This window comes from Oncorhynchus tshawytscha, linkage group LG25, assembly GCF_018296145.1.
Source record: "Oncorhynchus tshawytscha isolate Ot180627B linkage group LG25, Otsh_v2.0, whole genome shotgun sequence".
Lineage (NCBI taxonomy): Eukaryota > Metazoa > Chordata > Actinopteri > Salmoniformes > Salmonidae > Oncorhynchus > Oncorhynchus tshawytscha.
Genome location: NC_056453.1, coordinates 2184046 through 2196906, shown reverse-complemented (window position 1 = coordinate 2196906; position 12861 = coordinate 2184046). Strand labels below are relative to the sequence as shown.

Below are 12861 nucleotides of genomic sequence, written 5' to 3'. Positions count from 1 at the left end.
AGGTTACCCAACGTGGACCTTGCCGTCATATCTCTTGACGCCGAAAAGGCCTTTGACCAAGTTGAGTGGCCCTATCTATTCAAGGTCCTACAGAAATGTAATATTGGAGATAGGTTCATAAATTGGATCCAGCTTTTATTTTGGAACCCCTGTGCCAGAATACTCACTAACCAATCATTGTCGCCCCGATTTAACCTCAACAGGGGGACAAGGCAGGGTTGTGCGCTGTCGCCTATGCTCTTCACCCTAATTATCGAACCGCTCGCTCAGACGATTAGATCTCATGCAGCAATACACGGCTACAATACTAAGGATACTCTAAATAAGATCTCCCTAGACGCAGATGACATCCTCCTCTATGTAACAGAACCCCAGGCTAGTATCCCAGCTATTCTTGATGTGATCAATTTGTTTGGTACCTTCTCGGGATACAGAATAAATTGGAACAAGAGTGAATTAATGCCCATACGGTCGCAAAATACCTCCTGGCTAGAACATCTCCCATTTAAGTTATCTTCAGAAAAGTTTACCTACCTAGGAATTGTAGTTACCAAACAATACTCCTTACTATTTAAAGAGAATTTCCCCTCTCTGATACAAAAACTCAAAAGCAAACATACTATTTTGGAGAACTCTCCCAATTTCTCTGCTCGGAAGAATTAATGCCATTAAAATGGTCTTCCTCCCACAACTGCTCTACCTATATCAGAACATCCCAGTATTCATACCTAAATCCTTTCATAAACAACTGGACTCAATTATCAATCCTTTCATCTGGGATTATAAAACACACAGGATAGGTAAAAAACACCTCTGTAAATCCAAGATGGAAGGAGGACTGTCTCTCCCAAATTTTATATTTTATTACTGGGCCGCTAACCTCCGCATTGTTATGTTTCTGTTGGATGACATACTCCCGGCATCCAGCTGGCTTAGTATGGAGCGTGAGGAGTGTCACCCCTTCTCTATTGGCGCTGTGATTTTGTCGCCTGTCCATCTGGAGATGTCACTTTATTGTATCAATCCTATAATAATATAATATATAATATAATAACACCTTTGAGCGATGGGGAGAGTTGGGGATAAGTACCATAGAGGATTTATACATAGAAGGGACCTTTGCTTCCTTTGAGCTGCTGAGGGAAACTTATAATCTTCCCAGAAGTCATTTTTTCAGATACCTACAAATTAGAGACTACGTTAGAAAACACCTCCCAACATTTGGGAATGCTAAACCTTCCATGTTTGACGGATGCATAAAGATATGCCCCACCTCAGATAAACTGATATCGCGTCTATATGATGCTTTTCAATCTGTTAGCACACCTTCTACTGATGCCATCAAGGCAAAATGAGAGGAAGAACTAGGGACTGACATCTCAGTGGCAGACTGGGAAGAGAGCTTGGAGTATATCCACACATGCTCCATTAATTCCAGACATCGTCTCATACAATTCAAGGTATTACACAGATTACACTATTCCAAAACTAAACTGCATAGGATATTTCCTGACACATCCCCTACATGTGATAAATGTCAGGCTACGCAGGGTACACTACTCCACTGCTTTGCCCTATGCTCTAGCTTGCATGGTTATTGGTGTGGAATTTTTAGGATCCTCTCTGAAGTTTGAGACTTCAATAGATCCAGACCCGCTTCTGATAATCCTGGGAGTATCTGAGTCCCTAAACGGATTAACCAACCCCCAAAAACAACTAATCTCGTATGGTCTCATCTCGGCAAAAAAACTAATCTTGTTGTTTTGGAAAAGGAGGGAAGCGCCCTCTACCAAATTATGGCTCAGTGAATTGGCAAACACTGTACACTTAGAAAGAATTAGATATATTCTGAACAATAAATTATCAACATTTGATCAAATCTGGCAGCCTTTCCTCTCCCACTTGGACGAGTCGGCGCTGTGAATTTGTACTTATTAACACACTCAATTGTAATATTTTAATCTACCTTTGGGCAGCGTGTGCTGGCCCTACCACCCGAGCAGTTGGGGGGGAATAGGGGATGGGGGAATAGGGGATGGGGGGGGTAGGGGGACATCTTCCCTCTTTCTTTCCACGTGTCCTTGTTTTGTATGTCATGTTTTGTATTATTTGTTCTGCACCCAGAACTCTGGGTCTTGTTGTTTCTGTCTGCTCTTTTATGTTTAGATAAGAATTGTATACCTGTCATGTATACCTATACACCATTCTTGTGTGTGTTTAATAAAAATAATTGAAACATTAAAAAATAAAAAATAAAGAATTGATAGCATGGTGCAAGAATGAATGCAATGAATTGATTATTATCGATGTAAATAGCTTTGTGGAACAAAAACTCACAGCTCGTCTCTGCTCAACAAATTTCAACTCGACAATGAATCATTTGGGGGGTGGTCTGCTGCAGTTTGGCACAATATCGTTTGCAATCTCCCTCGCATCAGTCAAGCAATTGCATTCCGCCAAGTCATTCTCAATCGAGGAGTTTATTCAATCAGTATCAGTCTAGCTCTGCTCTTGTAGCATCATTGAAATGTAATTTTCCGCTTCAGCCAACATATGCAGTTTCAAGGAATTATCTTATTTGAATGCGTCAATCACAAATTGTGACGGCCCTGAATTTTTCTGAACCGTCTCAGTGCTTCTCCTTCCAATAGGGGCCTTTCCTTTAATTCCCAATTAAATAGCCAGCATCAGCTGCGCAAAAGTGGTGTTGTGATGGAGAAGTGAATGAGGATGTGTTCAACCCTCAGTTCCGAAGCTTCTCTATTCCGTGTGTTTTGTAGCCTAATAGAGTTTACCCAGGATCGGATCCACTCTTTGCGTCTGTGGACTACACCTCTCTGTTCTTCGTAGCCTTTCTCCGCTGGAGATCTGTTGGCGGATTGGATTGTCTGACTGACTACAACCTTTTTTGTATACGGTATTTCATTTGTTTTGATGTGATTGTATACTGTGATGATTTATGTAGTTAGTTGTAGTTGAGGACTTAGTAAGAGTTGATACGCTTTAAAGTTCTGTGGTAAAATAATTGTTATATTGTTTGTATGATTAATACTGGGTTTACGCTACACTGAATGAACGGACAAACATTGCGTGACAAAAGTCACTTGAGTTCCCTGAACTCCTTTACCGGGCTGGACTCTTTGTAGGCCCGAGGTACAGGACATTTCTGGAGGAACCAGAACTCATTGTGATATTATTATATGTGTGTGTAATCATTGATGTTGCTAATACAACGCAAAAGAATATAGTTGTTTTTGAAGTTCTTTCCAATGTTTTAAGGGTTTATGAAAAGTTTATTTCCATCTTGACTTTTACATAAGTCCTTTGTATTGGTGTAGACTTGACGGACTCAGATGGGACTCACTCCCAAACCAAAAGGAGAAACCAATGTTTTCTCTGGTAGGCACAACCTACCTGGCACCCCTATAAATAATAACCTCAAGTCAAAACCGTTACAAAATGTACATTGTTTGAAGCACACTTATAAGTCTGTCACAAATGACAGCTCCAATAAGCCCCCTATATTGAACAAGAGGCTTGTAGAAACATGATTCTTTTGAGTTATCGTTCACCGGTAGGGGGTCCTACATGCTCTGGGCATTACTGAAACAAATTAATCAAAAGATTTATTTTGACTGAACAAGTTCAAAAGATTGAGTCAGTAAAAAGAGCCAAACTTCACATCACTACAGAGTAGGGCATCAGGAATTTGGCCAATTTAAACAAGTGTGGTTTTTCACCACAGCATCTCAACACAGAAGAAATGATACCTTGGAGTCTGACAGGTTCTGCCCATTTCCCATCGGTGAAGCTGGGATTTCCTTTGGCTTATCACTTTTTGAGATGAAGGGTGTAAAAAAAAAAAGGGGGGGGAAAAGGTGCATTTTAGAAGCTTTTTAAAGGGACAATCTGTAGTTCAAAACAACAAAGCAAACACCCCACCACTGATTTGGTAATGAGCTGAGCTCAAAATTATAGTTATCACCATGTTTAAAGGCTATACTGTGTTCATTTACAATTACATTGTACAAACAATGGATTCATAAAAAAATGCTTATATTTTGTGTTCTGACGGAGTATGTTAAACTAAGTCATTTTCTTCAAGAATCAATGGGTATATCACTCATTTAAAAGTCCAGAAATGGATGTAGCAATCGCATACTGCCCCTTTAAGCTCAACATGAAGTAAAAAAATGAAGCAAAAAGAAGGGTTAAAGTTGCCTGCCCAGCACTAAAACATCCAAGTCAACAAATCACCTTTGATTGAGCCAACATAAACCATGATTAGTTAGATATTCACCTTGTGGGAGTATCTGGGGCACTGGGCTTGCACATGTGCCTGTGTGCATTCCAGTCCTCTGACTGGCAAGCCACTGAGCAGTAGCAGGTCTTCTTGCAGCGCGTACAGCGAAGGTTACCTGGAAAAGATGAAGGTTTATTCAATTCTAGCCCAGGTTATAGACATCGATCAATAGCATCCAACAACTGGCTTTAATGATTTGTTGTGCACCGATCAGTGATTAAAGGAATGCGGATTTAATAAGAGAATGTCTACCGATTATGGATACACCTTCCAATGCGGAACACGTGCTGCTAAACAGGTAGTAATTTGAGTGCGAGTTAACATGAAAGCTTCTCTTATGTTATACACTGTAACAGTAATCCTGTTCACAGTATGCCGTAGAACAAGACAAACAAAGTGATGCATCAATGAGAAATTAGCAGGGAAATAAGACCAACCTTGCTGACTGCAGTAGTTGCACAACTTAACAGTGAATGGGGGCATAGAGGCTGTTTTCTACAAGGGAAAATAACAGATGTTACACATGTTGTCACTGCCTTTCAGGCAGGCCTTACTTTTGAGAGATAGAAAATTGATATTATAATAAATGCATACCATAGAGCCGTTTGTGAGTACAGTGGTTTCTTTTCGGCTGGCCTCAGCTTTGACAAAGAAAATAATTATCATTATTTACAGGCTAAAATTAGGGTGTTAGGTGACGCAACAAACAATGGACGCCATGAGAGAATTCGACAAAACAGCAGTCAAATAAATGTAAAAATACAAATCATTTGAAAACTTGCATGTGAATATGACTGCACATAACGTAATAATTGAACACGTTCATTAATGTTTTACGTAGTTATTACACATTGATTACAGTTTCACTCGTATTTCATTTGTCACAATGATACCTATGCTATGATGCTGGTAAAGTTGTCTCACGCACCTACAGTGCTGGTCATTAAAAAAAAGCTAGCTAGCTCATGGATGCAAACAATGTTCTTCCCCAAAAACATAGCAAAACGACAATCTGTTTCAGTAGCTATAGCTAGCTAGGTGTCATCTAAAATAACCCTAATTTATAAGACAGTTCTTATTTGATTAATGGTGGTCGCACCCATCTATGTGAAGCTAGCCACAATAAGGATTAGCCACAAGTGGACTTTGAAGTTAGCCTTCAAAATAAAAGTATTTCTATTAATTTACATCACTGTCAAGCTTTTATTTTGAAGGCAAACCGCAAATTATATTATTGTGCTTAATCCTTATTGTGGCTAGCTTCACAGCGCAGTCCGGTCGAGCCTCACGAGCCAGATGAAGCTAGCTGGCTACTTGTAACTTTGTTAGCTTGTTAGCTTTGGGCAACAGGGTTAAGTAGCCGGCTAGTTATTTATTTTCATGAATTGAAGTTCAATTTCAATAAGCGAACAAGTGGCAACCTTGCTAATACTTACTCACAAGGATTCCTAAATCATTGCTAAGAATAATGAAAATGACTGCAGTTTCTACTGGCCATTGTTTTCAGGCTGGCTGTATTGGTGCTAGCTAGGTACTGAGCCAAAGCTAGCTACCCCAGAAGTCCAACAAATTATGCTTTATTACAAACGCGGTATTGTAAACACATCGTTCGTGGCCGGTGTTTGCACAGCTTTGACTGTGCTACTGTATCTTTTTTGACACGCAAAGACCCAATCGGCGTTCCATTGTATGTCGTGAAGCTAATAGCAGTGACGCTATTACTGTGTAACTCCGGTAGGGCAACATCTGAAAAATTGCGCACTTGGTAGAGTGTAACGGTGCTCGACCAGTCGGCGAAAGCCAACATCACCCACGACAGAGAACGGTTGATTGTCAAGGGCAATGAATTCCATTATCTTGGCTTTAATTTATTTCGCCTTTGAGTTGTCTCGCTGAAATTGTCTTACTCTTACAAATGACTGCTCGACTTGTTGACTGCTCGATCCACACAACAGACATTGTGGGCTAGGTTAGGAATGCTGTGTTGCGCAAAATTTTACGTGCCGTCATTACGCCATGTACCTACGTTATATAGGTATGCATGGTAGCTTTGACACCGGTTTTTAACGTCGGCGTTAACTTCTTATGGCTGCAGGGGCAGTACTGAGTAGCTTGGATGAAAGGTGCCCATATCAAACGGCCTGCTCCTCAGTCATAGTTGCTAATATTTGCATATTATTATTGGTATTGGACAGAAAACACAAAAGTTTCTAAAACTGTTTGAATGATGTCTGTGAGTATAACAGAACTCATATTGGCAGGCAAAATCCTGAGTTGAAATCAAAACAGGAAGTCAGAAACCTGAGCTTGTATGTATTCACCAGAGTCCCCAATGAAATCCCCTTGAGATGTGAATGATGTTGCACTGCCTAGAGGTTCCACTAGATTAGAGGTCGACCGATTATGATTTTTCAACGCCGATACCGATTATTGGAGGACCATAAAAGCCAATACCGATAATTGGAGGACCATAAAAGCAGATACCGATTAAATCGGACAATTTATTTATTGATTTGTAATAATGACAATTACAACAATACTGAATTAAAACTTATTTTAACTTAATATAATACATCAATAAAATATATTTAGCCTCAAGTAAATAATGAAACATGTTCAATTTGGTTTAAATAATGCAAAAACTAAGTCTTGGAAAAGTAAAAGGGCAATATGTTCCATGTAAAATATGTGCCATTTAAGAAAGCTAACGTTTCAGTTCCTTGCTCAGAACATGAGAACATGAGAACATTTAACATGAGTCTTCAATATTCCCAGGTAAGAAGTTTTAGGTTGTAGTCATTATAGGACTATTTCGCTATACAACATTTGTATTTCATTAACCTTTGACTATTGGATGTTCTTATAGGCACTTTAGTATTGCCAGTGTAACAGCATTGCTTCCGTGCCTCTCCTCGCTCCTCCCTGGGCTCGAAACAGCAACACAATAACAATTAGCGCGTGCTAATTAGCTAGCCATTTCACTTCGGTTACACAAGCCTCATCTCGGGAGTTGATAGGCTTGAAGTCATAAACAGCGCAATGCTTGACGCACAACGAAGACCTGCTGGCAAAACGCACGAAAGTGCTGTTTGAATGAATGTTTACACGCCTGCTTCAGCCTACCACCGCTCAGTCAGATACTTGTATGCTCAGTCAGATTACAGTGCCTTGCGAAAGTATTCGGCCCCCTTGAACTTTGCGACCTTTTGCCACATTTCAGGCTTCAAACATAAAGATATAAAACTGTATTTTTTTGTGAAGAATCAACAACAAGTGGGACACAATCATGAAGTGGAAAGACATTTATTGGATATTTCAAACTTGAATCATTTTGCACGCCCAATTTTTCAGTTTTTGATTTGTTAAAAAAGTTTGAAATATCCAATAAATGTCGTTCCACTTCATGATTGTGTCCCACTTGTTGTTGATTCTTCACAAAAAAATACAGTTTTATATCTTTATGTTTGAAGCCTGAAATGTGGCAAAAGGTCTCAAAGTTCAAGGGGGCCGAATACTTTTGCAATGCACTGTATATGCAACGCAGGACACGCTAGACAATATCTAGTAATATCAACCATGTGTAGTTAACTAGTGATTATGATTGATTGTTTTTTATAAGATAAGTTTAATGCTAGCTAGCAACTTACCTTGGTTTACTGCATTCGCGTAACTCCTTGTGGAGTGCAACGAGAGAGGCAGGTCGTTATTGCGTTGGACTAGTTAAGGTTGCAAGATTGGATCACCCGAGCTGACAAGGGGAAAATCTGTCGTTCTGCCCCTGAAAAAGGCAGTTAACCCACCGTTCCTAGGCCATCATTGAAAAAAAGAATGTGTTCTTAACTGACTTGCCTAGTTAAATAATGATTAAATAAAGGTGTAAAAATATATATTTTTAAAAATTGGTCAATCGAGCGCACAAAAATACCGATTTCCGATTGTTATGAAAACTTGAAATCGGCCCTAATTAAATCGACCATTCCGATTAATCGGTCGACCTCTACACTAGATGTCAACCATCAATAGAAATTATAATGATGTCTATGTTGTTGTGGGAGTGAATGAGAGCAGAATATATCAGATGTCCATCAAGCAGCCATTTTGTGATCTCACTTTTTCCTCATGGTAGTCACTTGCGTTCCATTGCTCACGAAGACAAGAAGGAATACTCCAGTTGGAACTTTATTGAAGCTATATGTTAACATCCTAATGATTGATTCTGTACATAGTTTAAAATGTTTCTTCGACCGGTAATATCACTTTTTGAATTTTCTCCGATATAACGCTGATCAGAATTAGAGTTTGGAGATGTAAACCAAACGCTCTAACAAAAGAAGGTATTTGGACATAAATAACAGATATTTTCAAACAAAAACAAACATTTGTGGACCTGGGATTCCTGGAGTGCTTTCTGATGTAGATCATCAAAGGTAAGGGAATATTTATCATGTAATTTCTTGTTTATGATGACGCCATCTTTGCGGCTGTGGTGTTTTTACTTTTGAGCGCCGTCTCAGATTATTGCATGAGTTTCTTTTTCCGTAAAGTTTTTTTTAAATCTGACACAGCGGTTGCATTAAGGAGAGGTATATCTATAATTCCATGTGTATAACTATATTATCATCTACATTTATGATAAGTATTTCTGTTGAATGATGTGGCTATGCAAAATCACTTGATGTTTTTGGAACTAGTGAATGTAACGCACCAATGTAAACTCAGATTTTGAGAAATATGAACTTTATCAAACAAAACATACATGTATTGTGCAACATGAAGTCCTATGAGTGTCATCTGATGAAGATAATTCAAGGTTAGTGATTCATTCTCTTTATTTCTGTTTTTTGTGAAGGCTACATTTTGCTGGAAAATGGCTGTGCTTATTGTTGTTTGGTGGAGACCTAACATAATCGTTTGTAGTGCTTTCGCTGAAAAGCCTATTTGAAATCGGACACTTTGGTGGGATTAACAACGAAAATAGATTTTAAATTATATAAAACACATGTATGTTTTAGGAATTGTAATTAGGAGATTTCTGTGGTTTGAATTTTGGCGCCCTCTATTTTCACTGGTAGTTGTTATATTGATCCCGGTATCAGGATTTCAGCCATAACAGGTTAAACTAGACACCAACCGATGTTGTCACTTGAAAATAAGATCTCAGCAATGTTAAGTCGTAGCCGCATGAAATAAAGTGTTCTGTGTTCCTGAGAAGCTTCTCTATAGCATGGAATCCAAAGTATAATACCAGAACCATAATATAATTTTGACCCCTAACACCCTACCTAATAAAATCACTAGTATTCATAACAGACATTCAGCATGACCATTATGAATATCAAGCAGCCATTACAGTTAAATAAATCCAGGAGCTGTATTTCAAAATGACATTTTCACTAATCAACTATCATTTGACACATTGCATAGCACATTCATACAAATACCATCCACGTTGGAACTCGCTAGAGGCCGGTCTGGTGTTGGGCCAGGGGCCCTTGGGGTTGCAGTGGCACCTGCTGGGCTGGTTGACGGCCTCCTCAAAGGCATGTTGGGTTGCATCACGTTTTGGAAAGATCCACGGTTCATGATCATGCTGTCAAACCTAAATCAAAGAGCATATTAAAACAGTCTTAGCTAGGTTGTTGAAAAACATTACCATATCACTACAAGATTGATTTGGCACTTCGTTTGCGAGCATCCATGTAGCTAGCCAAGTTGTTTGACGAATGACTACTAGCTAGCCAACTGGTGGTGTACGTAGTTATTTTCCTCTCCTATCATCGTGGCAAGTTAAATGTGCCTTCGAAATATAGCTAGCAAGATGTGTCCCAATATAACTAGCTAGTTAAGTGACCTTGAGTTTGCACCATATCATTGGAAGACAACTCTTCCATTAGTCTAGCTATCCAATCACTAGTTAACTTTCTAGTAAATTAACTATTTAGCCATCTCCTGTAACGTTAACTACTAACGAAATGAACTGGCAAACTCAGCGAGACGCTAGCCAATTATTTTGTAGCTAAACCCAAAGGCTGCATAAAAACTAATTGGAATATAAAGCCATTTATAGTGTAAACTTGAAAGAAGTGAATTTTTCCAATGAGAACATAATTCTTTGTTATGTAATTTGGTGATAAATGTGAATGTACCTGTCTTTCACCGTCACACGCGGTGTTGTGTCTTTCCGTTTCTGATATCCACCCACGCGCTGGACTAGACAATGTCCACGCGCTGCGCTCCACATTTTGCGCGTGCCAAATTGCTATTTTTTTGTTCTACGTCTACATTGTCTATATACCAAAAAATATATATTTATTGGTTTTGTATTATACTTTTATGATGCTATTTAGATCATCTATGCACTCTAGAGCCCTTTTGTGAATTAAAGAGGCAATGGAGTAGACAAATTAATGGTGTTCGTTTTTCAAATGTGTCCTTTATTTTAACCTGTCCAGGTGAGATATTTGGGGCGTTCATGTGCTGTCGGAGTTATCGGAAGTTCGTAGTTCTGACTGTGAATTTTCATTAGAACGACCCTCCAAATTGTAATTTCAAGTGGCAAACTGAGGAAATATTGTTTATGTTTCAAAATGTATACTTGTGTTTTGTCTAAAGCATATTCATCGGTTGCACCTCTGTCGGTGCACGCGATACAATTGCAATCAGTCGATATAATTATCAACTATTATTAGAAATCAAGCGATATGAATCAAACAGTGGGGCGCCGCCTGACCCACTACTTGGTCAGAAGGTTCAAAATCAACGTTTCACATCGTGGTGTAGATGTACTGTACTAACAATGACACAATAACGCGAGATCACATTTCCAGCACGCCGACACCCAGACCTCCCTTGCCCGCCATAGGAAGCAAAATGGTAATTGATCATTAATAAGTGAGCATTGCACTGACATTGCTAGCCCGTGGTCGCGTTGCTAGCCATCGGGCCAGTCCCAGGTTGCAGGTCTACACTGGTGCGTTCATTGCAAGGCTACCTACGGTTGCTTTGCAAGCCCGCGGACACGTCGCTGGTCGACACGGGTGCGTTCCATGGGTCTTCATTGCTTCATAACTTCTGGGTGTATTATAACGGATATTTAACGGAACAGATTAGCATAAATTGTTCAGATTATTTGATGATTTATTGGCCTCTACTTTTATTTTTTTACAAATCCCAAATCACTATTGCAGGGCTGACCAACTCTGTTCCTGGAGCTACTACCCTGTAGGTTTTCGCTCCAAACCCAGTAATAACTAACGTGATTCAACTATTCATCCAGTTAGTTAAGTGCGTTAGATAAGGGTCTGAACAAAAACCTACCCTCCCATCCAAACCCAGAATCCTATACTGGATTTCTCCAGACTTCCAAGACAAGATTTGGAAGGATGGCCACGCGAGGCTAGTGGTGAACATATCACCTAACCACATACTGGTGGTGTTCCTGCCTGATTACCTTGAAGACGTTGCATTGTATCAACCTATGGTTGTGCGCCATGTCATCTACTGTCGGGCATTTACATTCCTATATCATAGGATGTGGTTAGCTGATATGTTAAACACCTATCCAAGCTTTGTGAGATCTGACAGGCGTTTGCAATGTAGTCAGGCAGGAATGGAACCCATATGATATAGTGGTATAACAATCTAATACCCGACTGCGCAGTTGATGACGTGACATGCAAAGGACGTGGAATGCAACTATTGGTTGATGCAATACATTATCTGCAATTTGGTCAGGGCCTGGAACATGATCCTCAACTAGCTGAATCAGGTATGTTATGTTAGGGTTGTACTGAATACCCACAGGATGGTTGATCTCCAGGAAGAGAGTTAGGTAGATCTGTTGTAACCTATGAGAGTACTAGTTTGTATTTATTGGCGCAGATCTTAGCAGAATTCCCCTTTTCAATGGAAAACTAAAAACAAGCCTTTCTTATAGGACAAGTTCAGTTAGTCCCTTGCAGTTTCAGTCCATTTTCATTCTGTTTGGTGCCGATTGAATACGAGCCTGTACTGCCTCCAACCAAGTCCCAGGCTTTTGTGGGCACACTGCCCCACAACGGCTCATTCACTCTTCTATAGTTTCAGTTTAGTTTTTGTGTAGAGTAGTCTGGTGTATTGGTTGTTGACCGATGGCCGACCCAGATCAAAAGGAATAATGTGACGGACTGGTGTGGTCTCCCATCTCGTCTGTGTGTTGTGCCTTTAGATTGGTCTGTTACACTGGTCACAGCAAGCCTCTTTATTGCCACACAGAGTTGGTGGTAATTTATTTTGGTACAGCATGATAGGAAAAAACTTGCACAAAGCTTTAGTTTGAATTTATTAGTAGACAAGTAGAACATTAAGGCCAAGTGTGAATTGCATTGACTCTTGAATTCCAAGAGACAAAATAATATAGAACAGCAAAAGTACATGAAAAAACAGACATTAGGTTTGGCTGAGGATGGAGGTTTGGCTGAGGATGGAGCTGGAGGTTTGGCTGAGGATGGAGCTGGAGGTTGGGCTGAGGCAGTAGTTTGGGATGAGGGTGGAGGTTGGGCTGAAGCTGGAGCTGGAGG

The 12861-nt window shown here is 39.8% G+C and overlaps 1 protein-coding gene across 5 annotated transcripts in view; it reads right to left on the bottom strand.

Annotated features, from left to right (window-relative positions):
* The window catches only part of tdrd1 (tudor domain containing 1), a 91120-nt gene extending 80530 nt beyond the window's left edge, over positions 1-10590 (bottom strand). For 3 of the 5 annotated variants that reach the window (XM_024400130.2, XM_024400131.2, XM_042305964.1), the window contains exons 1-6: positions 10450-10581; positions 9745-9902; positions 4898-4944; positions 4741-4798; positions 4301-4418; positions 3771-3834 (exon numbers count right to left, since the gene is read on the bottom strand). In XM_024400130.2, coding sequence (XP_024255898.2) covers positions 3771-3834; positions 4301-4418; positions 4741-4798; positions 4898-4944; positions 9745-9902; positions 10450-10544 — 540 coding nt within the window. In that variant the 5' untranslated portion in view covers positions 10545-10581. Of the gene's footprint in view, positions 1-3770; positions 3835-4300; positions 4419-4740; positions 4799-4897; positions 4945-9744; positions 9903-10449 lie in introns of all 5 variants that reach the window. The other 2 variants (XM_042305962.1, XM_042305963.1) reach the window with 2 other exon arrangements.
* Between the last annotated feature and the right edge of the window lie 2271 nt (positions 10591-12861).